General features: G+C 36.8%; 4 protein-coding genes across 5 annotated transcripts; all 4 read left to right on the forward strand.

The window, feature by feature from the left end:
- Positions 1 to 368: 368 nt before the first annotated feature.
- On the forward strand, positions 369 to 27,544 carry LOC137737151 (cytochrome P450 CYP749A22). Of its 2 annotated transcripts, XM_088682881.1 has the most exons (6): positions 369 to 383; positions 25,066 to 25,387; positions 25,495 to 25,721; positions 25,828 to 26,060; positions 26,369 to 26,747; positions 26,852 to 27,544. In XM_088682881.1, exons 2-6 carry the CDS (start codon positions 25,099 to 25,101, stop codon positions 27,278 to 27,280), a joined length of 1,557 nt encoding a protein of 518 aa, XP_088539007.1. In that variant the 5' UTR covers positions 369 to 383; positions 25,066 to 25,098; the 3' UTR covers positions 27,281 to 27,544. The 2 variants fall into 2 exon arrangements, with proteins under 2 accessions (XP_088539007.1, XP_068332643.2); XM_068476542.2 differs by lacking the exon at positions 369 to 383 and having other exon boundaries at positions 24,937 to 25,387.
- LOC137736473 (cytochrome P450 CYP749A22-like) lies at positions 405 to 2,726 on the forward strand. Its single transcript, XM_068475737.2, has 5 exons — positions 405 to 712; positions 794 to 1,020; positions 1,110 to 1,342; positions 1,571 to 1,949; positions 2,056 to 2,726. Exons 1-5 carry the CDS (start codon positions 430 to 432, stop codon positions 2,482 to 2,484), a joined length of 1,551 nt encoding a protein of 516 aa, XP_068331838.2. The 5' UTR covers positions 405 to 429; the 3' UTR covers positions 2,485 to 2,726.
- LOC137737985 (cytochrome P450 CYP749A22) lies at positions 6,730 to 10,429 on the forward strand. The gene is made up of 5 exons (XM_068477578.2): positions 6,730 to 7,186; positions 7,277 to 7,503; positions 8,217 to 8,449; positions 9,223 to 9,598; positions 9,685 to 10,429. The coding sequence occupies exons 1-5, from the start codon at positions 6,901 to 6,903 to the stop codon at positions 10,111 to 10,113; spliced, it is 1,551 nt and encodes a 516-aa protein (XP_068333679.2). The 5' UTR covers positions 6,730 to 6,900; the 3' UTR covers positions 10,114 to 10,429.
- Positions 16,323 to 18,260, forward strand: LOC137736474 (cytochrome P450 CYP749A22-like). The gene is made up of 5 exons (XM_068475738.2): positions 16,323 to 16,605; positions 16,702 to 16,928; positions 17,011 to 17,243; positions 17,367 to 17,745; positions 17,832 to 18,260. Exons 1-5 carry the CDS (start codon positions 16,323 to 16,325, stop codon positions 18,258 to 18,260), a joined length of 1,551 nt encoding a protein of 516 aa, XP_068331839.2.
- Positions 27,545 to 27,724: the final 180 nt, after the last annotated feature.

Raw genomic sequence — 27,724 nt, forward strand, 5'->3', positions numbered from 1 at the left:
ATGCTCTTAAAATCTTACACGGGACCGAACTCTATGTTTATGTTTAAGGACCATTATTTTATACACCCTCTACTAAACCCTACCAATTTGTCAACACATTATTGGGAGATTATTTTAATCATACACTGTCAAATGTAATGAGTAGCTTAGGAGTTGCCACGGTCCGGATTGGATGGTTTGGTCTTGATCGTAGCATAGAAAAGGCCGTGATAGAGAAAGTTTAGCAAATTTGATAATCTTGCAATGTCATCGGTGATAATTTTTCTTTTGGATTGTAGCAAGTATTCGGACCTTGGGACAAAACTGGCATCTTGTTCATCTGTGTTAACAATGGACAGCAACTAAAACCTTATAAATATGGACTTCTGGTGAAAACTCAGTAGGTTCATAGACATAGCCAAAGATATATAATAGCAGAATATAAGAAAAATGACTACTTTGGGAAGGGTAGTGATCATTTCTGCAAGCTTTCTGTGTGTGTTCTTTGTCCTAGTTCTCATCAAGATCCTTCACAAGCTATGGTGGACTCCGCATCGCATTCAGAAGCAGATGGCTTTGCAGGGGATCAAAGGCCCTCCTTACAGACTTATTCATGGAAACACCAAGGAAATATTCGACATGATCAAGGAAGCTATGAGCAAGCCGAAAAATTTATCACACGACATATTTTCCGTCGTTCAACCTCACATGCACTCTTGGACTCGGACATATGGTAACTAACGATCTCTGATCATGTTAACTATGGTCTGTTAGTTTTAATTTTAAGGTAAATTGTGGTCATCTTTATCGACAGGAAAGAATTATCTTCAATGGCAAGGCTCTCAGCCTCAGTTGGTCATAACGGAACTTGAGTTGTGCAGAGAGATACTGAATAACAAAGATAGAGCTTATCCGAAAAGTGAGCCCACCGACTTTTTAAGGAAACTGTTAGGAGATGGCCTTTTAACAACAGCTGAAGGTGAAAAATGGAAAAAAATGCGGAAGCTCGGCACCCATGTGTTCCACGGAGAGAGCTTAAAAGTAAGTTTTTACAGCTCCCGGTACTTACTCTTCTTCCAAAGACTACTGAAGCTAAATTTGTTAATAGCATCATGGTATTGTTTTTCTAGAGTATGTTTACGGAAATGGTAGCGAGTGCGCAGACAATGCTTGAAAGGTGGAAAAGTTATGAAGGAAAAGAAATTGAGGTGTTTGAAGAGTTCAGGTTATTCACATCAGAAGTGATTTCTAGAACTGCATTTGGCAGCAGCTATATAGAAGGACAAAACATTTTTGAGATGTTGACAAAGTTAACCGTCTTATTTTTCAAAAGTTATTACACAATCAGGCTTCCCGGCATCAGGTAACCATTGTTTTGGTTTAATAAAATCTTGCATTGGGAACTTATTGATAAACCAAAAGTTCTCGGTGCATGTATAAAACTTGAATTGACCACAAACTTGCTTAGGCAACTTGTTTCTCAAGAAGGGGACATGAAACAAATTTGATTGTTTGCAGTCAACTAGTCAGAACAAGATTTGTGGAAGATTACTTCTGTACTTGCATTTAGTCTTTTGGTTTAATATTGCAGCAAGTTTTTCAAAAGCAGTGATGAGATTGAAGCAGAGAAACTTGAGAAAGGAATACATGCCTCCATAACAGAGATTTTTAAGAAAAGAGAAAAAAAGTCAATGACCAAAGGACGAGACAGCTTTGGGAGTGATTTTCTTGGATTGCTTTTGAAGGCTCACCATGATGCCAATGACAACCAGAGAATTTCAGTGGATGATATGGTTGACGAGTGCAAGTCGTTTTACTTTGCAGGACAAGAAACCACTAATACTTCGCTTGCTTGGACAATCTTTCTTCTCGCGCACCATACAGATTGGCAAGAGGAAGCAAGAAAGGAGGTCATGGACTTATTTGGCAAACAAACTCTAAATCCTGACGGCATTGCCAATCTGAAAACGGTAAGAAAGTTAGCAACTCAGTCAATTGCTTGTTTAAATGTCAGAACTATGTTCTCAATTAAGATTGGATATCCTGATCTGTTATCTATTTTTCGGGTTCATGCAGATGAGTATGATCCTCAGCGAGTCTCTAAGGTTATATTCCCCTGTTGTTGGTTTTGTGAGGGACGTTAAAAGGGAAGTTAAACTTGGAAAGCTTATTGTTCCTGCTAATTGTGAGTTGTTTGTCCCAAATCTAGCACTTCATCGTGATCCTCAGATCTGGGGAGAAGACGCACTTCTTTTCAAACCGGAGAGATTCTCAGAAGGGGTTGCTAAAGCAACTAACAATAACGTAGGTGCTTTCATACCCTTTGGAATAGGACCTCGAAGTTGTGTCGGATTGAACTTTGCAAACACTGAAGCAAAGATTGTTTTGTCCATGATTCTACAACGATACTCCTTCACACTGTCCCCAGGTTACGTGCACTTGCCTGTTCAATATGTGACGATTCACCCCAAACTTGGAGTTCAGGTAATGCTACACCCACTTTGAACTGCGAAGGCCGGAATTGCTCATAAATCTTGCACTCCGTAGTGTCGAGTAGCTGGACATTGATGCCTTTGGATGGAAGCTACCTTATGAACAGTGCAATGGATAAACTGATTGTAGCGCTCAGTTACCATTTGAACCTTTTCAAGCTGTTCCATTTCAGTTGGCAGCACTTTATAAGATAATCTGTCGAAGATCCTCCGTCTAGTTTGGTTTGTTAGAGAAGTCTAAATATTTCTCATTGCAACGGTCACACGTATAGAAAATAAATATATAATTAATGATTTTATTCATTGCACAAGGGCTTTTATTTATACAAGTATATTTTTGGTGTAAAAGTAAGAATCGTATATAGGAAATACAACCAAAATCAAATTATAATATTCATTCTTGATTCTTAGGAGATACAATTGACTTTGACAAGACTCCTTTAACATCCTCTTGCAAATGGTTGAGAGGAGACAAGTTTGGACCGGAGTAGAAGAAACCGTGGCTTAGAAAGACCTTTGGTCAGTACATCCGTAGGTTGATCTAAGGATAAAATAAATTGTACTTTATGTGTACCAAATGTAACTCATTCACGAACAAAATGGTAATCCAATTCATTATGCTTCGTGCGAGCATGAAAAACTGGATTGGCTTCCATGTAGGTAGTACTGAGATTGTCACCAAAAAGAAAAATGGGAGTAGAGACCACCAACAAGTAGGAGACCCAAAGAGATTCAGCTCAGGTGTGAGCAAGAGCACGATACTCAGACTCTGCACTAGAACATGTGACAGTAGGCTGCTTTGTAGACCTCCAGAAGATATGATTGGGACCAAGAAAAAGAAGATAGCATGATGTTGACAGATGTGTCTCGGGACAACCAGACCAATCGGCACCAGATTAACCATGAAGAATAAGTGGACCATAATGAGGCCAAAACACCAAGCCCAAGTCTAACAAACCCTTAATGTAGTAAAGAACACGTTTGGCAGCAATCAAATGAATCATAGTAGGACGAGCCATAAACTGAGTAATATGATTGACCATAAACGCAATATCAGGATGAGTCAAAGTGAGATACTGTAAGGCTCCAAGAAGGTGATGAAACTCAGTGGGATCAGAAAAAGGAGTAGCATCCTGATTAGAAAGTTGTGACCTGGACGAAAAAGGTGTAGTAGCTGACTTGCAGTCAAGCATGTTGGTGCGTTTTAAAAGATCAAAAGCATACTTGGGTTTGCGTTAGTTGAACTCCGGAGGAAGCATGTTGTACCTCAATACCAATGAAGTAATGGAGAGGACCAAGATCCTTAAGCCCAAATTCAGAATTTAAAATGGGGATAAACAACTGAATGGCGAAAGATTGCCGATAAGGACTATGTCATCCACATATAGCAACAAAACATAACACACTTGCCCTGAAGAAAGAATAAATAGGGAAGGGTCTGCCTGGCTTTGCTGAAATCCATGGCACCATAGAAAGGAACTCAACCGTGAAACCAAGCTCGAGGCGCTTGTTTGAGACCATAGATAGCCTTATGAAGTTACAAAAATGCAAAGGAAAAGAGGGATTAGCGAAACCTAGGGGTTGAGACATGTAGACATCCTTGCACAAGAACCCACATGTAAGAAGGTATTTTTTAACATCAAGTTGAAGAAGAGACCACCCTTGAGAAACAAAAAGACATAGTACCAAACGAGTAGTAGTGGGTTTAACCATTAGACTTAGTCTACTTATAGTCAAAATTATATTGCTCATAATAGACTTTAGCAATTAATCGGGCCTTATAACACTCAATAGTGCCATTGTCATGTCGCTTAATCTTGAAGATCCACTTACAACCAACTGGGCTTTGGGATAGATGAGGAGGGGCCAGATACTAGTTATGATTCTTTAACAGCGCATTAAACTTATTAGTCATCAATCAACGCTACCCACTCTTCAGGAGAACGAACAGCTTGGGTGTAGCTGGTAGGTTCCATAAGAGAAAAAGAAACCATGGCAATAAGAATTGAAGGAAGAGGATAGCGAACAGTACCATCGGAACGTTCTTTAGGACACTGGATACTTGACTTTGCATGGGTAACCATGTGATGGTGATTGGTAGCAAGTGCAGACTTGAGCAGAGGAGCTACAGTGGAGGACTGAGGCATGTGATATGTGACATATATAAATATATACATATACATATACATGCCCAAATATATAAATACTAGCCTTCATGCACGTGCTATGTGACGCTACAAGCAACTTGCACATTTTAAATATGTTTATATGCATGAACTGCTTTAATAATTTTTTATTTCATTATTTTCCTTTTTTGTGAGTCAAATTAGAACATAAAAGAAACGCGATCATCATCACTATCTAATGTAAACAAAATGAAAAGCAAAACGTTAAATAGGAAAATGCTGAAATTTCTTTTTTTAGATTTCATCATTTTGAATTTCCTTGATCTAAAACTCTATCACTCAAATGCATTGTTAGAGGTCTGAGAGAAGTATTTTTCCTTTTAACAGTGACAAACACTTTATTGCAACATTTGAAAGGACCACAACGTACACAAATGAAGATTTTTTGTGTAACTCTTGTCTACTATCTACTCAAAATACCCATTTCCGCAAAGTGAAAAAAAAGATTTCTATAAATTAGGATTTAAAGTAAAATTTAGAATTTGATGCATGGCCCTCATTTTTTATTGTATTTTCCTTTCATTTCCTTTTGACACCATCACACAACTTTCATGATTTTGCTTATTTTTTTTTATTATATTTTCCTTTTCCCTTCACGTGGACACAAACAACTTTCACTCATCATTTTATTTTATTTTTATTCTTTTCTTTCTTCCCACTTTCTCCAAGTATATATTAAAAATTAAAAAATTAAAAAAATTAAAAAACACTGCTTATATGACGAAATTACCCCTACATTATTTTATGCATTATTTTGAAAGAGTTTGTGAATTTTTTTTGTTTGGGAGGTATTTTTGTCCCATTCTTTTTTTTGTATGTATGTATATATGTATGTATTTATATATATATTATAGAATAATCAAGAGACAAATATATTTAAAAACATTTTTACACTTCTTAGTAGCCTTTAGATTATATAACGTTCAACGGTCTAGATTAAGTTAGGATCAAAATAGGAATAATCCATAAACCAACAAATAAGTATACGAACCGTCAGATGGTGTGAATTCAAGTATTGACTAACAACGCTCCAGAAATTAGTTCCATTGGAGAAGGCTACTCCATCAAGAATTACTTCCTTCTGTAGTACTAATAATCGCAACAGAAATTATTCTAGTAAAAAATCAATAAACATAAATCCAAGCGTCTTTCTTTGTCCCCGCGCAGTAGATCTAGCCTTTAACTATACTAGTTCTATAATTTTTGATTGCCATATGTTATATGCCCTTATCTTGCATCAAAGAAACAGATGCTCTATACCGATACATAGCCGGTGCTGTTCTCATGTACAAAAACACTTCGCAATGATTGAGTAAGCTTAGCTGTAAACTAAATTATAAAAAAAGCAAATTAGGTGGCCTGACTTCCTAACTATGAAAAAACAAATCAATAATGCGTCGAATATCTTTCCCTTTGTTTGATTTGGTTTGGTTTGGTAGAGAAGTCTAAATATTTCTCATTGCAATGGTCACACGTACACGTTGGGGGTGGGTGTGTGGTAGGTTTACTTACAAAATTTCATATATATATATATGGTATAAATTAGATTGGGTTATAAGGAGGGTAGGTTTGGAATATGGTTGGGTGTACATATATTTACAGATGAACTAGTATAAGGCCCTCCTTACAGACTTACTCATGGAAACACGAAGGAAGTATTCGACGTGATCAAGGAAACTATGAGCAAGCCAAAAAATTTATCACACGACATATTTTCCATAGCTATTAAGTGATTTTCACGTTCTTTTTAGATCTATATATACCCATTTTTATTTCTGGTAGTCGATTAAATAAATCAAACGAAAACAACATATATGATTAAATAAGAACATATGAGAAGCTAATAATGACATGGGTTTATCATTTTTCATATTAAACCCTTATCCATCCAAGATAGCTAATCATATAGAGAGGGTGTACATAATTTGTTGTGGCCAGCTGCAGATATAAGAAGACTCGAGATGAAGTCCATAACGTTGGATTAAATCATCATTTCCTTCAAATTACCTTCCGAAGTGTGGTGATAACGAAAGTTTTGGAATTTAATAATAGGGCTACGACTTTAATCAAAAGACGCCAAGGACGCACTAATTTGCGACCAGCAAGTTTTCCACAATAATGCAAAGTGATCTAGAAGGTTCAAAAGTGGGATTAAGTTAATTAATCTGTGTTAACAGTACAGATTAAAGAGCAAGAATACTTTACAAACTATGGTCTGCTGATTGAAAACTTAGTTAACAAAGATGATGAATGCTTTGGGAGGACAATTAGTCATTCTTCCAAGCTTTCTGTGTGTGTTCCTTGTCTTACTCCTCATCAAGATCTTTCATAAGCTATGGTGGACTCCGACTCGATTACAGAAGCTGATGGCTTTGCAGGGGATCACAGGCCCTCCTTACAGACTTATCCATGGAAACACGAAAGAAATCACCGACATGATCAAGGAAGCAATGAGCAGGCCGAAAAATTTATCACACGACGTATTTTCTGTAGTTCAACCTCACATTCACTCTTGGACTCAGATATACGGTAACAAATGATCTCGATTAGTTAACTACTTTTTTAAATCGTAGTTTCGATCAAGATAAATTCGGTCATCTTTAGCATGCTAATTTACAGGTAAGAATTATCTTCAATGGCATGGCTCTAAGGCTCAGTTGATCGTTACGGACCCTGAATTGTGCAAAGAGATATTGAACAACAAAGATAGAGCTTATCCGAAAATAGAGACCCCTTACTTTGAGAAGAAGCTATTCGGAGATGGCCTTCTGACAACAACTAAAGCTGAAAAATGGGCGAAATTGCGAAAGCTGGCTACCCATGCTTTCCATGGAGAGAGCTTAAAAGTAAGTTTTTACAGTTACAGCTACTTTCTGTTAGCTATCCTACATCGGTCGGGGAAGTAAAAAATAATGACTTTAAATAGGATTATCCCACTCTAACTAATATCGACATTTTTTGTGATAAAACTACACACCTGAAGGATTTGGCAGTTGATAATTATCAAGTTGGGGCAAATATAGATATCGTTAGAATGAGACCCCCGGGGCTGTCGATCTAAGAATTCCAACATGGTATTAGAGCCCTGGTTACAGACCTGTGCAAGCCAAAAGGCTTGTCACAAGGAAGTGTGGGCTTGGAAACAAACCTTGACTCTTAACATAGAGTCAGCCTCTTGAGTTCTTAAGAAACACTTCTTGGAAAGATTGAAAACAAGTCTAGATTCCATCGGAGGCAGTCTCTGAGTTTCAATTGTCGATGTGTGGATCTCTTCCTGTGAACCACTAAATGGGGTTCCACATGAGGTGGCATGTTGGCTATCCCACATCGGCAGGGAAGTAAAAAATAATGACTTTAAATAGGATTACCCCACTCTAAGTAATACTGAGGCTTTTGTGATAAAATCTTACATCTAACGGATAAGGCAAGTAATAAGTACCAAGTTGGGAATAATATCGATGTCGTTAGAGTAGGCTTCCGGACCTGTCGATCTAATTCCAACACTTTCATGCAAGTTGTAGGTAAATCTGCTGACAGAATGATTGTGTTGTTTTACTAGAGTATGACTCCAGCAATGGTAGCTAGTACTGAGACAATGCTGGAGAAGTGGAAAAGTTATGAAGGAAAAGAGATTGAGGTGTTTCAAGAGTTTAGGTTGTTCAGTTCGGAAGTGATCTCCAGAACAGCATTCGGCAGCAATTATATCGAAGGAAAGAACATTTTCGAGATGCTGGCGAAGTTAGGCGTCTTAGTGTTCAAAAATTCTCTCACAATCAGGGTTCCCGTAATCAGGTAACTTACTGTAAAAGAAAAAAAAAAAAGTCTGATTACAAGAAGAGATCTCGGTGCATATTCGAAATTCGAATTGAGCACAAACTCACATATCCCACTTGTTTATCGAGAAAGGTTGTGAAACATGCTCAATTTGATTTCACTATGTATCTGATTCATTCGGCTTGTTATGCATAGAAGCACTTCTCTACCATGATATTTTTTTTACCCATCTGTTGGCGCAGCAGTGGAGTTATGGACTATTACTTCTTTTCCTCTCTAAAAAAGATGTCGAAATATCTTAACAAGCAATAACGATTAAAAAAAAAAAAAAAAAAAACTGTAATGTTTTTCAACGTAAATCTGATGTGTCATAATATGGAATGACATTTCTCCCCTTTGCTGTCAAATTTGACAGCAACTTCAATTTTTTTTAATTAATTATTAAATGCTTTTTATTAATTTTTTTTATTAGTTAAAAGTCTTGCCTTTTAATTTCTTTTCATTACCAATGCAATGTTTTAATATTTTATACCTTTTAATTCATTTTATTTCATTACCAATGCAAAGAAATAAATATGAAATTTTATTTTACATTTAAAATTTGACATATCGGGTGGAAAACAAAACTTTAAAAGATATTAAAGTGCCACATAAGATGTCAAATTTAAATTTTATGTTTAAAATTTGATATCTCCTTTCGTTCAAAAGAAAATTAAAAAATAAAAATTTGACATCTCTTTTGGAGATGTTCTTACATAGCTAAACTTTATTCTTTTCATTTAATGTTGCAGTAAGTTTTTCAAAACCAGTGATGAGATCGAAGCAGACAAGCTAGAGAAAGGACTGCGCGTCTCCATAATGGAGATTGTTAAGAGAAGAGAAGAGAAGGTCACCGGAGGAGAAGGCAGCTTTGGGAGTGATTTTCTTGGATTGCTTTTAAAGGCTTATCATGATACGAATGACGACCAGAGGATATCGGCGGATGAATTATTTGAACTATGCAAGGAGTTTTACCTTGTTGCACAAGAAACCACTAATGCTTTGCTTGCTTGGACTGTCTTTCTTTTGGCGCTCCACACGGATTGGCAAGAAGAAGTGAGAAAGGAGGTTGTGGATTTATTTGGCAAACAAACTCCGAATGCTGATGGAATTGCCAAACTGAAAACGGTAAGAAATCCGAGAACTCAATCATAATTAGCTTGTCGGTTAAGTTTTAAAATCTGATTTGTTATATACTTTTCATTTTCATGCAGATGAGTATGGTGATCAATGAGTCTCTAAGGTTATATTCTCCTGTTGCTACTATTATAAGGAAAACCGAAAGGGAAGTTGAACTTGGAAAAGTCACTGTGCCCGCAAATCTTGAACTGATTGTCCCAAATCTAGCACTTCACCATGATCCTCAAATCTGGGGAGAAGACCTGCAACTTTTCAAACCCGAGAGATTCTCTGAAGGGGTTGCTAAGGCAACTGACAACAATGTAGGCGCTTTCATGCCGTTTGGAATGGGTCTTCGAAGCTGCGTGGGCATGAATTTTACAAATATAGAAGCAAAGATTGCTTTGTCAATGATTCTACGACGATACTCCTTCACCCTTTCCCCGGGTTATGTCCACTTACCCTTTCATTATCTTACAGTCCGTCCGAAACATGGAATTCAGGTAATGCTACACTCACTTTGAACTCCAAAGACCAGAATTGCCAAATATCTTGCACTTGGTTGGTAGTATGGAGTACCTAGAAATTGTAGCCTTATGATATGTGTTGACGTCAGTCTTTATTATAAATATTCTAGGAGAATAGATGGTAAGATTAAGATTTGTAATTGATAGTAATCCTTTGTAATTAGTTTCCTTATCTTTTCTAATTAGTTTCCTTACGAAATAAGGTATGTGTGCCTATATATTGTAAACCCTTCAAATATTCAGCCATACGTTTCTATTATATGGTGCCTATATATTGTAAACCCTTGTTGAATATTATACATTGGTTGAAATATGATGCCTCTGTGCCGACCGGAAACAAAAGAAAAGAAAAGGACGAGTATTTTAGGATTATGTATTGCATTGGACAACCGTTATTCACACTCTCAAGAAACACATCCTGCAGTAGATTAAGGGAGATAGCCAAAGAGAAGCACATGAAAAATGGCTTCTTTGGGAGGCCTAGCGGTCATTTTTTAAAGCTTTCTGTGTGGGCTTCTTGTCTTAATTCTCACCAACATCTTTCACAAGCTATGGCTCAGGGGCGGAACGAGGATTCAAAATATGGGGGGCCAACATGAAAACAACAAAAATCCAATAAAAAAATCTCTAAGTTACATACAAATTATTAGATGGGATTAAAGTATAATTAAAAATTTCTTTCCCAGTCGGTTCCTGGCATCAGTAAGCTTTTCAAAACCAACGATGAGATCGAATTGGACAAACTAGAGAAAGAAATACATGCCTCCATAACAGAGATTGTCAAGAAACGAGAAAAGAAGGCAATGACTGGAGAAAACGAGGGTTTCAGGAGTGATTTTCTCTTGTGAACTCACGATGAAATTGAAAACCAGATGGTTTCGGTGGATGAGTGCAAGACGTTTTACTTTGCTGGACAAGAAACCATTAATACTTTGTTTGCTTGGACTCTGTTTCTTCTGGCACTCCATACGGATTGGCAAGAGGAATCAAGAAAGGGGGTGATGGAATTATTTGGTTAACAAACCCCAAATCCTGATAACTTCCAAACTAAAAATAGTAAGAAAGTCAAAAACTCAATCAGTTGCTTCACGAAGTGGTGGAAACATGTTTTCAGTTGAGATTAGAGATTCTAATTTGGGAATCTGTTTTTCTTTTTTATTCATGCAGACGAGTATGATTTTCTATGAGTCTCACAGGTTATATCCCCCTCTTGATTCCTTATTAAGGGGAGTTGATAGGGAAATTAGACTGGGGAATGTCAGTGTGCCTAGACAGGGGAATGTCATTGTGCCACCTAATGTGGAATTGGTTTTCTCAAATCTAGCATTTCAGCATGATGCTTGAATTTGGGGAGAAGACAAGCAACTTTTCAAACGGAGAGATTCGCAGAAGGGATCGCTAAAGCTAGCTACTAACAATAACATAAGCACTTTCATACCCTTTCGACCGAGACCTCAAAGCTGTGTGGAGTCGAACTTTGCAACCATCGAAACAAAGATTGCTCTGTCGATGATTCTACAATGCTACTCCTTCACTCTTTCCCCAGGTTATGTCCGCTTGCCCTTTCATTATTTGACAGTGCGGCCAAAACATAGAATTCAGGTAATGCTACATTCACTTTGAACTGTGAAGGCTGGCATTGCCGGGAAATTGATGCCTTTTGGATTTGCTACTCAGTGCAACTAATGAAATTGTATCTATGCGTTATCATTTCAACTTATTTCTAGCTATCGAACTCTTTGGTATGTGTTTAGACTTTAGAGTAACCGCTGCGTATCATCAATGGTAAACTAAACTTAATTAAAGACAGAAAGCTTAAACATAATATGTAACTAGTAACTGCATTAGGATAGGTAGGGAGAATACATATGGATAAGCAGTTTAACAGAAGCACAGTACTAATTACTACTGCTCCTTATTTATCATATATAAGTCCTATGTCTCAGCCATTAGTGAGAAATAGTAGATTTATTTGCGCAGATCTTTGAAGTAGGCAGCAGGGTTCCTCTCAAAGCTGTCTCTCGAGATTGTATAATCTCTTCCTGGCGCTTTCATAGAAGCCCCCGTCCCTCCTGCTGCTTTGGCTTCTCCACCACCGCCACCAGTTGCTCCACCGGAGGACTTATTACCCCCAGACCCAGCATTTTGATTCCCTCCAGAGCCCTTGCTGCCTCCCATTTTCTACTACAAACTGCTTTTACTTTCCTTTTGCCTTTTGTTGATTTATGACCTGCATGAAGGGTGCATGGCTATATATATAATGCACTAATTTAAAGATTTGATTCTGGGAAGATTAATACAAGCATCGGAAGTGCTAGAGTACGTTGGAACATGAAGTCAAAGCTTGGAAATGAAGGATAATTAAGGATGGTAGTATTAAAAGTTAAAGTCTGCCATTTCCCAACAAGAAATGCATAATACAAAGCTTGAACACGTAATACAAGGACTCCACCTTTGAAATGCCTTTTTCTTGCCAATAATTAAGAAAAATGATAGTGCTATTCATACATTCATTTTTACCTTCTCCATTTTCTTGTTAATTTTTTGTCATGATCTTGTTCAAATTATTTGATTTGACGGCTGAAATTTGAGAAGAGTGTGTAAGAAGTAAAAATAGGTGTATTGATAGCACTATCTCAAAAAAAAAAAAAAAAAAAAAATTATGTTGAGGCCTGCTTTTGGATGGACTAAAAGTGCGATCTGATAAATAAAAACACTATTGTATTTGACATAAAAACTTAAATGTTTTTAAATCATTGAAGCATTTTCTCAAGCAGTACTTTGCTATGCTTCTTTACTAAGTTTTCACAATTCCTTTTTTTTTTTTTAGAAAGCACTTAAATTTTTAATAAAAAAAAATCAATGCATTTCTTATAAAAGCACTTCTAGATAAAATGCTCATGAACATAAGTGCTTCATAAAAATGGTCCTAAATGGGCCCATAAATGGCAAATGACATAACAATGATTTATGTACACATTTGCGTGATTCATTTATTTATATAAAAATGACACATTTTACTTAACATAAGAAATGGTGGACAGAGATTTGTGACTCAGTTAGTTAAGAATACTTATGACTCAGTTAGTTAAGAGTACTTATGTCACATCCCAGTCCGCATAGCAAGATATTATCCGCTTTGGGCCAAGTTCTCACAGATTTGTTCTTAGGTTTAGGCATGAGAACTTCCCAGGGGGGTCACCCATCCTAGGACTTCTCTCACGCAAACTCACTTAACTTCGGAGTTCTTATGGGATCCAGAGCTAGTGAGTTCCCAAAATGCGTCTTGCAAAGGGAGGTGAGCATGTACATATAAGGCATAGATAATCATCTCCCCTGGGCGATATGGGACACTACAGTCCACCCCCCTTAGGGGCCCAATGTCCTCTTCGGCACACTTCCGGCCAGGGAGTGGCTCTGATACCAAATTATGACATCCCAGTCCGCATAGCAAGATATTGTCCACTTTGGCCCAAAGTGTCCCACATTGCCCAGGGAAGAGGATTCTCTATGCCTTATATGTACATGTTCACCTTCCTTTGCAAGACGCGTTTTGGGAACTCACTGGCTCCGGATCCCATAAGAACTATGAAGTTAAGTGAGTTTGGGCAAGAGCAATCCTATGATAGGTGACCCCCCCTAAGAAGTTCTCGTGCCGAAACCCAAGAACAAATATGTGAGGGTGTAGCCCAAAACAGACAATATTTTACCATGCAAACTAGGATGTGACAACTTACCTATGCACCAAGTTCGATTTCCTCTCCTGAATATACTCAGTTAGTTAAGAGTACTTACCTATGGGTGACTTCACTATGCACCCAACCTAAAGCAGCAACTAAGCCTAACTGATGCTAAGCCCCCAAGTGTAAATCCACATAAGCCCAAATCTAATAAACAGCTCCGAAGACACCACAAAATTTGACAAGAAGGAATTTGAAGAGACCCAGTTCTCAGGGCTAGGAAGGAAGGTAGTTTCAGGTTTCTGTTAAGGGTGCTACAACGGAAAGTTGGAGGCTTTTCGCCCTTTTTTCTGTGTAAGTTGTAAGTAACACCACCCAACCCACTCTTTTTCCATTTTCTTTTTTTTTTTTTTTCAGAAATTTTATCTGCTTTTCTGTCTTATTTTGTCCGACTCCTTGTAATCACATACAAGGTCCTTTAACTTCCCATGACATTGAGCGACCTACTTTTGTCCCGCAGATATAGAAGTTCACAGCGGAGTCAAGAAATGGCAGCTTAAGGTTCATGTCCTTCAAAATTTAGAAAAGCCAACTTATTACAAGTCAAAACCATATGCATCCAAGAGTCGTAGAAAACGATGGCATAATTTGTTATGCCAGCTGCAGTCTGTGACATGGACACAAACACTAATTTTACGAAGAAATTTTAGGCTTAGGAAAACTCATCAAAGAAACTAGAAAAACGTGGTGAAAGAGAGGGTAGGGAAACAAATTAATAGTACGGTAAACATATTTGGTGTCTGATAGAGATTTTACCACCTGTAAAAGTAGGGATAAAAATACTTGCAAGAGAAAAAGGTTGTTGTAATATAAATGGCTCAAGTCGTTTTCTGCAAGGATTGAATGAATAATATGTATTTAAACTAATTCTTAGCTAATTATTTGAAAACAAAGATCGGAAAAGGTTGATTTTGAATTTAAAAATAATGAAAACAAATTTAATTAAAATGATTAAATAAATTGACACAGAAAAACTAATGAAAATAGTTTTGAAAATAAAGTTAAAAGCCTAGGGTTCCGCCGTCCCCTAAAGAATCCTACGTAGTTTTACCAATTACTTTTGAATTACACATGCAACTTTGAAGGTTAGGTTTTCCTATACATATTCTTCTCGTGATATTCAAGCAAGAACATATATTTAACGTGCAATCCGTCTGTGATATTCAGATCAAATATGAACATGTAAGACTCATTAAGTTTTATGAAAACCTTTTGAAAAACCATGCAACCCCTAAGAGCATGATATTCGCCTTAACTGAAATTACAATTATTAATCACAAGAAGTAATACTCAATCCTCCAATGATATTCCAACTGAATTGCATCTAATTACTTATCTAAACATCCTAATGGTAGCTAAGCATTAAGACATAGAGACAGTTCAAGCACAATGATTAATAATTCAAAGTAAACATGCATAATATCATAAGCAATTGAATAAAGACTACATATTTATGCTAAGACTAAATGCTTGGCCCTAGCAAACGGAAATTAGTTACGAACAACTATAAAAACTAAAGAAAATATATTAACTAGAAAAAGGATTGAAAACACTTTGTAGGTAAAAAGTCTAGAGTTCTCTAAAATAATGCGTGTCTTCTCCCCCCAAACCCTAATGGCTAAAAAGCCTTATTTATACTACTCCAAATTAAAACCCTCATAGAAAAGGTTTTCTAAAAACTAGGAAATAAAATAATAAAAGGATAATTAGGAATTACATTTCTATTATGACTAGGAAATAAAATAATAAAAGGATAATTAGGAATTACATTTATATTATGACTAGGAAATCTGCCTAACACAGAGATAGTCATGTTTCTAGACCTTCAGGACACCAAAACAGGCCCAAAATAACTCAAATAGGATCTCCTCTTCAAGTTCCAAGAAGAGCCCAAGTCCAAAATCCATCATCTTCCAACCGAAAAGTTGCAAATAAGCTCTGTAGCCCAATCTGCCAGCACTGCACATTGGGCATAAATTAATTCGCCACGATCAAATGCTTCGGGATAAAATTATGAAATTTTGAGACAACCTTCTTGACAGATTCATGAACCCGCTTCAATTAGAATCACTCAAAAATTCCACAGTTTGATCACTTTATGCTCAAAACAAGTTCTCATATTCTACATTAAAAATACATAACAAAACATCAAAATCTCACCAAAATAATAACCAAAATATACCAAGAATAGGAAATAATATATCGTATAAAATCGACTCATCAGTGACAAATCCAAGGGATAATTCCAAAGTGATGTATCGAAAGTCGACAAATAGCAGCTTAAGGTTTCAATGCCAATGTATTGATGATGATGTTTGCCCTTTGGATTGTAGTAACTAGCAAGATAAGTAAGTGACACTCACTAGCTAAATACCATCAGCAGCATCTTGTTAATTTGTGTTTACAATATAAAGAGCAGAAAAACTTCAGAACAACGGACTCCAACTCGAAAAGAAATACGAAAATATGGGTTCTTTCGGAGGTTTAGTAATCATTTTCGCAAGCTTTCTGTGTTTGTTTCTTATCTTAGGTCTAATCAAGATCCTTTACAAGATATGGTGGACTCCGACTCGCATTCGGAAGCTGATGGCTTCACAGGGGATCCGAGGCCCTCCTTACCGACTTATCCATGGAAACACCAAAGAAATCTCTGACATGAGAAAGGAAGTCATGGGAAGGCCACAGATTTTATCACACGACATACTTTCTGTTGTTCAACCTCACATGCACTCATGGATCAAGATATATGGTGACAAGCAAACTCTCGCGATTTTAGTTGACTACTACTGTTTTTGAATCTTAATTCCGTGGTAAATTTTGATCATTGTTTACATACTAATTACAGGGAAGAATTATCTTCAATGGCATGGTTCTACGGCTCAGTTGGTCATTACAGAACCCGAGTTGTGCAAAGAGATACTGAATAACAAAGATAGAGCTTATCCGAAAGCAGATACCCCAAACTTTTTTAATAAGTTACTGGGAGACGGCCTAGCGGCAACAACCGAAGCTGAAAAATGGGGAAAATTGCGTAAACTGGCCACCCATGCCTTCCATGGAGAGACTTTAAAAGTAAGTCTTCAAGGTTACTTGTACTTTAGTGTAATAAACTGAAGGAGAATCTGCTAATATCATGATGGTATTGTTTCACTAGAGTATGATTCCGGAAATGGTAGCTAGTGCTGAGGCAATGCTAGAAAGGTGGAAATTTTTTGAAGGAAAAGAGATTGAGGTGTATGAAGAGTTTAGATTGTTCACTTCGGAAGTGATTTCTAGAACAGCATTTGGCAGCAGCTATATAGAAGGAAAGAACATTTTTGACATGTTGATGAAGTTAAGCTCCCTGTTATTCAAAAATGCTTTCAAGGTCAGGGTTCCCGGCATCAGGTAATCCCTATTATTCTTTTTCGTTTACCCATCTGCTATGCAACGGTGGCCTACTCAATATTCACCACAAGATTTGTTGACAATTACTTCGGTCCTCACGGGTAGTCTTTTCATTTAATGCAGTAAGTTCTTCAAAACCAGCGATGAGATCGAATCGGATAAACTTGAGAAAGAAGTACATGCCACCATAATAGAGATTGTCAAGAAAAGAGAAAACAAGGCAGGGACTGAAGAAAAGGACAGTTTTGGAAGTGATTTTCTTGGATTACTTTTGAAGGCTCGTCACAGTGCCAATGACAACCAGAGGATTTCGGTGGATGAGTTAATTGATGAGTGCAAGACGTTTTACTTTGCTGGACAAGAAACCACTAATACATTGCTTGGTTGGACCGTCTTTCTTCTAGCACTCAATACGGATTGGCAAGAGGAAGCAAGGAAGGAGGTCATACAATTATTTGGCAAACGAACTCCAAATCATGACGGCATTGCCAAAATGAGAACTGTAAGAATATCAAGAACTCTTTTTTTCTTTTGTCTGTTACAACGTTTGAAAAGTGATTATGTTATCAATTTTCCATTTCTATACAGATGAACATGATCATCAATGAGTGTCTGAGGTTATATACCCCTGCGGTTTACCTTACAAGGAAAGTTGAAAGGGAAGTGAAACTGGGAAAGCTCATCGTTCCTGCTAATCTTGAATTGTTTATCTCGACCATTCCACTTCACCATGATCCTCAAATCTGGGGGAAAGATGTCCACCTTTTCAAACCAGACAGATTCTCAGAAGGGGTTTTAAAAGCAACTAATAATAATGTAGGTGCATTCATACCCTTTGGACTGGGACCCCGAACTTGCGTGGGCTTGAATTTCTCGACAACTGAAGCGAAGATTGCTCTGTCGATGATTCTACAACGCTATTCCTTCACCCTTTCCCCGTCTTACGTCCACCTGCCCTTGCATTATGTTACTCTTCGTCCATATCATGGAGTTCAGGTGATTTTACACTCGCTTTGAACGGCGAAGAGCAGAGTTTCTCATGGTTCTTGCATTTGCGGTATCTGAATCACCTACACATTGATGCCTTTGATAAATACAATAAGTATAATAAAGAAATCTTGAACGTCATAAAAGTAGTTGTACACTCCCTTGTGAACTGCCCATGAATTCTGCACTAGGGCGTCAGGACTGTACGCAGCCTAATATGAGCACTGCAACATAAATAAAATAGGGGAAATTTTATTTAAACCCATGTAATATCTTTTTACACCCAACTTAAATTTTAAATGTTAATCGTCTATTTTACTCTATTGCATAATTAGTATTAAGTACAAAATGAAATTAATAATAAAACTCAAATTTATCAATAAACCCAAACACTATAATTAAACCCTACAATCACTCTTTGTTTATCCTACGTTCATTTTGGCTAAAACCCTAATAGGCTTCAACTCTTTAACATGTACATTCTTTAAATTTTATGTACTAAACTAGTATTTACGATTTAAAAGGTTGAGGGATTGTGTGAAGTTGCAGCTAAATTAAAAGATTGAACTAGACATGTATCATTTAATTCTTTCGAATTTTGAAATGTGTATTTGTTTGTTAATGCTTTTGTCAAGTTTGTTTCTTTTGTGTTCTTGGTTCAGTTTTTGAATAGGATTATAGGACTGATGAGAACTAAACTCAGTTTGCTATCTACAGTTGTGGGTTAGACTAGTTGGTTGGGACAGTGCGTCCACCTCCTTGTACCTAAGTTCAAATCTCCTCCCCGTAGATTATAGTAGTTTTAGATATATGGTTTGCTCCTGGCTCTAGTTTTGGTCACAGGCTCATAGTTGCTGTTATTGGAATCGGTTTTGTTGAAAAAAAAAAATATTATTTATGGCTTAAGAAAGCAGAACTAGAGACATGCATGCTTGTTCTGTATGAGTTCAATTTCAAGGAGGAAGAAGAAGAAGAAAATAGTGTAATTAATCAATCTAAAGAAATGGTGTTCAATATTCATCTCTCAGCTTGAAGAGATCATGATCAGAGCTTTTAATTGCCAAAATTCAATGGTTCTATAACTTAACTTGGGAGAGACCAACAGTTATGGGTGTAAAAATAAATCTACATATTGAATTGGGTTTATGGGGGTATATTAGGCAGTAAATTAAGGTTTAAAGGGATATTAATAGTTTAGTTAAAAATCAAATGGGTTCAAAGAGAAGTTGAGTGTAGAAATATATTACATGGGTTTAAATAACACAGGCATCCGTTTCTTTTTAAAAGTTTTGTTCCTTTAAGTCAGAATTTTTTTTTTTTTTTTTGTCAAATTAGAAACTTTTATTAGTTGAAAAAGCTATTATATCTATATAGAAAGCCAATGGAAAATGTGAATAGTGATTTTGGTGTCACCAAGTTTCAACAAAAATATTTGGACAAAAATCTTCAAAGGCATCCCAAAATAATGCATCAAATAAGGCAGGATCATTTTCATCATTTTAACAGTATTTTTTTAATAATTAATTTTTTTGTGGTTTTTTCTTTTTTTAATTAGTACCTCACAATAGGCTAGCAATAATGTGATTCAATTTCTCTATTTTTAAACACGTTCAAAACATCCTAAGAGGTGTGTAATGCGGTTATAAAAAAGATCATTCGCACACGAATAATAACGTGATTAAATTAGTTATCAAATGATTATTTTTTATTTTTTAACAAACGATATTATCTACACTAAGGGGGAGTGGATGGGCTTAGCCTCACAATGGGCTAGATGTCACATCCCGACCGGGGTCCACCACATCCCGGGCTCGCTCCACCACCGTAGCACGATATTGTCCGCTTTGAGCCCCGACCACGCCCTCACAGTTTTGTTTCTGGGAACTCACACGAAAACTTCCCAGTGGGTCACCCATCATGGGAGTGCTTTCGTGCGCTACTCGCTTAACTTCGGAGTTCCCATGGAACTCGAAGCCAGTGAGATCCCACATCGCCCAGGGGAGTGATCCTTATATGTATATTCTCATCCCTACCTAGTGATCTAAAATCAAAGCGTGCTAGCTGTCACGCCTTGATTTTAGATCGGGGTGTGTCACTAGGAATAATGTGATTCGATCAAATGTTTATTAAATGTTATTTTCTCTATTTTAAACACGTTTAAAACATCTTAAAGAGGTGTGTAATGCCAGTTATAAAAAAAATCTTTAGCACGTGGATATAAATTAGTTGTCAAATGATTTTTTTTTTTAAACAAGCGAATTATCTACACTAAAGGGGAGGGGATGGGCTTAGCCTCACAATGGGCTAGCAATAATGTGATTCAATCAGTTGTTTATTAAATATTATTTTCTCTATTTTTAAACCCATTCAAAACATCTTATAAGGTGTGTAATGCCGGTTATAAAAAAGGTCTTTCACACGCATAATAATGTGATTAAATTACATTAAATTAGTTGTCAAATGATTGTCATTTTGTTTTAACGAATGATATTATCTACACTAAGGGGGAGGGGTGGGCTTAGCCTCATAATAGGCTAGCAATAATGTGATTTAATCAGTTGTTTATTGAATATTATTTTCTCAATTTTTAAACACGTTCAAAATATCTTAAGTGTCACATCTCGGCTCGGGCCCCCTCACGAGCCTTACCCTGGCCGTGGTGTGCCGACGAGGACATCGGACCCCTAAGGGGGGTGGAATGTAAGATCCCACATTGCCCAGAGGAGTGGATCCTGTAAGCCTTATATGCATATTTCCATCCCTACCTAGCATGAGGCATTTTGAGAGCTCACTGGCTTCGAGTTCCATGGAAACTCCAAAGTTAAGCGAGTAGCACGCGAGAGCACTCCCATGATGGGTGACCCACTAGGAGGTTGCTCGTGAGTTCCCAGAAACAAAACCGTGAGGGCGTGGTTGGGGCCCAAAGCTGACAATATCGTGCTACGGTGGAGTCGAGCTCGGGATGTGGTGCAGCCCCGGGCCAGGATGCAACATTAAGAGGTGTGTAATGCCGGTTATAAAAAAATGTCTTTCGTACGTTGATAATAATGTGATTAAATTAGTTGTCAAATGATTATTATTATTTTTTCTTTTTAACAAATGATATTATGTACACTAAAAGGAAGGGGTGGGCTTAACCTCACAATGGGTTTGCAATAATATGATTCTATTAGATATTATTTTCTCTATTCTTAATGTAAATTCTATAAAGATCGATTTTATTATGTGAATTTAGCTGCTTTAATTGGTTTATGAGGGTTTTCTTCTAGCTTGATCTAAGATTATTCATTTACTTCAGTTGTTTATTAGTTAGCTGCTTTCGCATGCAGATAATAATGTGATTAAATTAGTTGTAAAATGATTTTTTTTTTTTTTAACAAGCGAATTATCTACACTAAGGGGGAGGGAATGGGCTTAGCCTCAATATGGGTTAGCAATAATGTGATTCAATTAGTTGTTTATTAAATATTATTTTTTTCTATTTTTAAACATGTTCAAAACATCTTAAGAGTCGTGTAATGCTGGCTATAAAAAAGGTATGTCGCACGCGGATAATAATGTGATTAAATTAGTTATCAAATGATTGTTTTTTTTTTTTTTTTAACAAATGATATTATCTATACTAAAGGGGTGGGGGTGGGCTAATGTGATTCAATCAATTGTTTATTAAATATTATTTTCGCTATTCTTAATGTAAATTCTATAGAGACCGATTTTATTATGTGAATTCAGCTGTTTTAATTGGTTTATAAGGTGTTTCTTCTAGCATGATCTAAGATTATTCATTTATTTCAAATATTTGACTTTTCTTTTGTCAATTTACGTATATAAATACATTTAAAACGTGCAAGTCGTGCGTAGCACGCCGTAATTCAAAAAAAATACCTTCTGCACGCGCTTATGTGATTAAATTAGTTGTCAAATGATTGTTTTTTTTTTTTTTTTTTTTTAACAAACGATATTATCTACACTAAGGGTGAGGGGGGTGGGCTTAGCCTCACAATGGGCTAGCAATAATGTGATTTCATCAGTTGTTTATTAAATATTATTTTCTCTATATTTAAACACATTCAAAACATCTTAAGAGGCGTGTAATGCCGGTTATAAAAAAGGTATTTCGCAAGCGGATAATAATGTGTTAGTTGTCAAATGATTGTTTTTTTTTTTTAACAAACGATATTATCTACACTAAAGGGAGGGGTGGGCTTAGCCTCATAATGGGCTAGCAATAATGTGATTCAATCAATTATTTATTAAATATTATTTTCTTTATTCTTAATGTAAATTCTATATAGACCGATTTTATTATGTGAATTCAGCTGCTTTAATTGGTTTATGAGGGGTTTCTTCAAGCATGATCTAAGATTATTCATTTACTTCAAATATTTAACTTTCCTTTTGTCAATTTACGAATATAAATACATTTAAAACGTGCAAGTTGCATGTAGCACGTCGTGATTCAAAAAATGTCTTCTACACGCGTGTGAGCGCATGCATGAAGTCTAGTGAAATAGAAAGTCCAAAGGTAGTTCAAATACAAACATAGCCTAAAAGAAAATACAACATAAATGCTCAAAAAGAGCAAGCCCACAAAAATAAAAACTTTAGATCTGAAAGATTGCTACCTCCATCACAGCAGTTGCGCCACCATCGCCAACCCGCCGCCACCGCCAAGAAGACGAAGCCACGAACAAGCTGGATGAACAGAAATGGGGGTGAGCGAGCCACCCGCGCAAAAAACGCTCTCATAATCCTACCAATTAGTGCTAAAGCACTTTAACAACCACCCAACACCAAAGTGCGCGGCCAATGGGAGACAAGTGATGGATCAAGTAGCAAAGGTCGGTGGTGAAGAACTAACGACATGGAGAAGCAGCGGAGGAAGATAATTAAACATTTCAGTTTCATTTAATGCATGATTGTTAGAAAATAATTAATTAATCTTGAATCTTCTTCATGATTGTATCATGTAATATAGGAATGTAATTTTCAATTGTAATTTTTATTTTTATTTTTTGAACAAATGATAATATCTACACTAAAGGAGTGGAGGAGTGAGCTAAGTCTTACAAGGGTTTGCCATAATAATGTGGCTCAACTTCGCCTTTGATGATAATCAAACATAAGACCTCTTATTTACAAGTAAAGATGAATATCATTAAATCGTAATACTAAATGGCTTTCAATTGTAACTAATGTAGGATTTGTACCTCAATAGTCAATAATATAACCCTACACATTGTACTATTTTTCGATTATTAATACAATTAGTCGTAATTCTACATGGCACCACGCGTTTAACTTTTTCTTATGTCTGTTCTTTCATTCGAGTTCCGTCCTCAGCACGCACCTAATTTCAATTGCTGGTTGTTTGCCTGAGCCGGGGTCCTGTCGGAACTGGTGTGTCCTGGTCTTAGTCGACAAGATTACAAGATACAATTGAGGTTGACTCTCAAATCAAATCATGTTTTTTCTTGTCTAACGAGAAGTAGGTTTATCTCCAAGTATTGTTCATGTCTAACGAGGAAGAGCCTTATTGAAAAGACGTTGAATATCTTTTACTTTTTCATAGAAGCACGAAACTGTTGATGTTGATCTCGAATAAACAAATTAATATAAATATATACCACTTCATTTTCGAATTCATTTTAATTGGAATATCAAAATTGAATTATTGGAGTTACATATTATGTTGTCATTATTTTTGTCATTCATTAACTCTAACTTATCATAATGTAAGATTTTTTTTTTAAAAAAAAATTCACACAGATTCCACAACTTCCTCCTACAATTAAAATTCACAATTTTTTTTTAAAGTTGGTGTGGGGGCTTAATAGCAGAAGTTGAGCTTGAATTCAATCATTCAAGGCTACCATCTGCAAATCTCCTCCCCACAGAAATTGCAGTGATCGAATCGATCAATTCATCACCATTCTCTCTCTCGGATTCATTCCTCCCGATGGAGTCCTCGTTCTGATGGGGATGAAAAGGAAGTGGAAAAGTAGAGGAGGAGAAGTCGCCGGAATTGCAGAGGCTGTAAAGGCCGCATTTTCAGAAAGAGAAGGGCTTCTTTTTTTTTTTTTTTATATATATATTTGTGGGAGGAGGAAGGAAATGAGTTGATGTGCAATTAATCAATAGTTAGTGGTCATTCCAAATTGTCTTTTAGAAAATGGGTTTATTACATTTAGTTTTTTTTTTTTTTTTTTGAACAAGTGATATTATCTGCACTAAGGGAAGGGGGTGTGCTTAGCCTCACAATGGGGTAGCAATAATATGGTTCAAACTCGCCTTTGGCGAGAATAGAATCTAAGAACTTTCACTTATAAATGAAGAGTAATATCACTACACCGTAGTACTAAGTGACACAAATTTAATTTACTTAGCATTACTCTTTGTAAAAAAGGCTATTCCCTGTTTTTTTTTTTCCTTATTTTTTTTTATTTTTCAAAAGCAACCGTTGAAATATTTTTATTTATTAATTTTAAAAGTTAAATTCAGTATTACTAAGATTCGATAAATGTAGTGCTGTTGTAAACAAACTGACGCCTTCTCCCTTCTTTTTTCGGACTGCGGACCGGCATAAGAAATAAACTAACACGTGTGGGGTTAAAATAAGAATTTACTGTTGTATTATTAATTTGAAAAGCTGGCAGATGGCAGCCTAACATTCCAACGAGTCAGCATGGACGGCGATATTTGCCCTTCAGGTCGCATTAAATGGCAGTAGTGCGAGAAGCGAAAGCAACAATCCAGTAGGGTCAAACGGACATTTTAATTATCTAACCTTTCTGCACACAACACGTTAAACAACAAAGCCGAAGTGAAAACTCAGCTTCAGAGAAGAGAAAACCAATCAGTACCAAAAATGGTTACTCTGGCAGTGGGAGGGGTGGCAGTCACTCTCTCAAGCCTTCTGTGTGTGGTTCTCGTCTCCGTTCTGGTAAAGGTCCTTCACAAGCTATGGTGGACTCCCACTCGAATCTCGAAGTTGATGGCGTCTCAGGGTATCAGAGGCCCTCCTTACAGATTCATCCATGGAAACACCAAACAAATCGCCACCATGAGAAAAGAAGCCATGAGCAAGCCGAAGGATTTATCCCACGACATACTTTCCGTTGTTCAACCGCACATGCACTCTTGGATCATGATTTATGGTAACGAAAAACGGAACAACCTTAATTTTCGTAAACTATTGTTTTTTTGTTTTTTATATTTTGGTTCGAGATTATTTTTGGTGATATTGGTACGGAATTGCTTACAGGGAAGAATTATCTACAGTGGCACGGTACTCGGGCTCAGTTTGTGATAACGGAGCCTGAGTTGTGCAAGGAGATACTGAATAACAAAGATAGAGCGTATCCGAAAAGAGAGGTTCAGGGCTTTGTGAGGAAGCTGTTGGGGGATGGGCTTGTCTCAGCGACCGACGGTGAAAAATGGGGGAAACTGCGAAAGATCGCGAACCATGCCTTCCATGGAGAGAGCTTAAAAGTAAGTTTTTGCAGCTAATTGTAATGTGGTAAATGCTTTTGTTAAGTATTTGAATAGGAAAAAGGAGGGATTTGAGGTGAATTTGATGATGTCATTGTTTTACTAGAGCATGGTTTCGGAAATGGTCGCGAGTGCTGAGACGATGCTTGAAAGGTGGAAAGACTATGATGGAAAAGAGATTGAGGTGTTTGGAGAGTTTAAGCTGTTCAGTTCAGAAGTGATTTCAAGAACGGCGTTTGGAAGCAGCTATATTGAAGGAAAGAATATTTTCGAGATGTTGAATAATATCGGCTTCCTGATATTCAAAAATGCTCTCACAATCAGAATTCCCGGCATCAGGTAATCTCCTTTTAATTGAAAGGATATCCATTTAGTCACTTCTCTTTAGTTATTGAATCTCTGATTGATTCGTTAGTGGGTTTTAAATCTTCGATGTTTTTTGTATCAAATGATCTTTTGATTGATCAATTGGAACTTTCAATTTGCTAGAGTCTGCTGATGGAACAGCATTAAAAATTGAATATGGGACAATACATTCTGTTCCTTGCGATGTTAACTAGCACATAATCATGTCTAAGCTGTTCTCACAACTTGATTTTCGGATGATTGCTTCTGTCCTTATCTGTAGTCTGTCATTCAATATGCAGCAAGTTTTTGAAAACTAGAGATGAGATTGAAGCAGAAAAACTTGAGAAAGCAGTACATGCCTCCATAGTAGAGATTGTTAAGAAAAGAGAAGAGAAGGCTATGACCGGAGGAGAAGACAGCTTCGGAAATGATTTTCTTGGATTACTTGTAAAGGCTTATCATGATTCCAATGACGACCAGAGGATTTCAGTGGATGATTTGGTCGACGAGTGCAAGACCTTTTACTTTGCTGGACAGGAAACCGTTAATACTTCGCTCGCTTGGACTGTGTTTCTTCTGGCACTCCATACGGATTGGCAAGAGGAAGCAAGAAAGGAAGTCATACAGTTATTTGGCAAACAAACTCCGAATCACGATGGCATTGCAAAAATGAAAACGGTAAGAAAATCAAGAACGCAATCACATGTTTGTCTAAGTGGAAGAATCATGTCTTCGATTAAGCTTGAATTCCTGATTTATTGTCTATATAAATTTTCACGCAGATGAGTATGATCATCAATGAGTCTCTAAGGTTATATACCCCTCCAGTTTCAATTACAAGGAAAGTTGAAAGGAAAGTTAGACTTGGACAGCTCATTGTTCCTGCTAATGTTGATTTAGTTATCTCGATCATAGCAATTCACCATGATCCTCAAATCTGGGGGAAAGATGTACAACTCTTTAAACCAGACAGATTCTCGGAAGGGGTTGCAAAAGCAACTAACAATAACGTAGGCGCATTCATACCCTTTGGACTGGGACCTCGAACGTGTGTGGGCTTGAATTTTGCAACCACTGAAGCAAAGATTGCACTGTCGATGATTCTGCAGCGTTACTCCTTCACCCTGTCTCCAGGTTACATCCACTCGCCCTTGCATTATCTGACATGTCGTCCACAACATGGAGTTCAGGTAATGCTGCACTCACTTTGAACTGCGAAGACCAGAATTTCCATGATTCTTGCACTAGGTGGATCGATCAAGCACCGAGACTAGTTACTAGCAGGAGCAAGCTTTTTGTGCACTTATCTTATTTGGTATTTTTAGTCTGAGCAATCTTCCATCCACTATCATTTAACGTCAACAGACTCAACACAACTATGTTAATCCGTTGTCATTTAAGCTTTTCAAGACAATTGTTCTCCTTTGTTTGCAGTATTTTTAAATAATCCAAAGCTTTAATCTTACAATTGTAAACATCTGTCCCAACAATGCTAACGTCGTAAGATAAGCAAGAATTGCTTATGAAGAATGGATGGATATCAACATAAAACAAGGAGAACTAAACCCCATAATTTTCAGTTTAACTCATCATCGAAGTATAACAAGTGTAAATAACGAAACAGAAAGCTTAACCACAATGGTAATTTTAATAAC

The sequence above is a fragment of the Pyrus communis genome, chromosome 13, assembly GCF_041283825.1.
Source record: "Pyrus communis isolate YQ-2024b chromosome 13, ASM4128382v1, whole genome shotgun sequence".
NCBI lineage: Eukaryota > Viridiplantae > Streptophyta > Magnoliopsida > Rosales > Rosaceae > Pyrus > Pyrus communis.

Excerpts from the sequence above, each read along its gene's own strand:
- LOC137737151 (XM_088682881.1), top strand. The coding sequence starts at position 25,099 with ATGGTTACTCTGGCAGTGGGAGGGGTGGCAGTCACTCTCTCAAGCCTT. Across the intron at positions 25,388-25,494 it reads CTCTTGGATCATGATTTATG|GGAAGAATTATCTACAGTGG; the intron begins GTAACGAAAAAC and ends AATTGCTTACAG. Across the intron at positions 25,722-25,827 it reads TCCATGGAGAGAGCTTAAAA|AGCATGGTTTCGGAAATGGT; the intron begins GTAAGTTTTTGC and ends TTGTTTTACTAG.
- LOC137736474 (XM_068475738.2), top strand. The coding sequence starts at position 16,323 with ATGGGTTCTTTCGGAGGTTTAGTAATCATTTTCGCAAGCTTTCTGTGT. Across the intron at positions 16,606-16,701 it reads CTCATGGATCAAGATATATG|GGAAGAATTATCTTCAATGG; the intron begins GTGACAAGCAAA and ends TACTAATTACAG. Across the intron at positions 17,244-17,366 it reads GTCAGGGTTCCCGGCATCAG|TAAGTTCTTCAAAACCAGCG; the intron begins GTAATCCCTATT and ends CATTTAATGCAG.
- LOC137736473 (XM_068475737.2), top strand. The coding sequence starts at position 430 with ATGACTACTTTGGGAAGGGTAGTGATCATTTCTGCAAGCTTTCTGTGT. Across the intron at positions 1,021-1,109 it reads TCCACGGAGAGAGCTTAAAA|AGTATGTTTACGGAAATGGT; the intron begins GTAAGTTTTTAC and ends TTGTTTTTCTAG. Across the intron at positions 1,950-2,055 it reads GCATTGCCAATCTGAAAACG|ATGAGTATGATCCTCAGCGA; the intron begins GTAAGAAAGTTA and ends GGGTTCATGCAG.
- LOC137737985 (XM_068477578.2), top strand. The coding sequence starts at position 6,901 with ATGATGAATGCTTTGGGAGGACAATTAGTCATTCTTCCAAGCTTTCTG. Across the intron at positions 7,187-7,276 it reads CTCTTGGACTCAGATATACG|GTAAGAATTATCTTCAATGG; the intron begins GTAACAAATGAT and ends GCTAATTTACAG. Across the intron at positions 7,504-8,216 it reads TCCATGGAGAGAGCTTAAAA|AGTATGACTCCAGCAATGGT; the intron begins GTAAGTTTTTAC and ends TTGTTTTACTAG.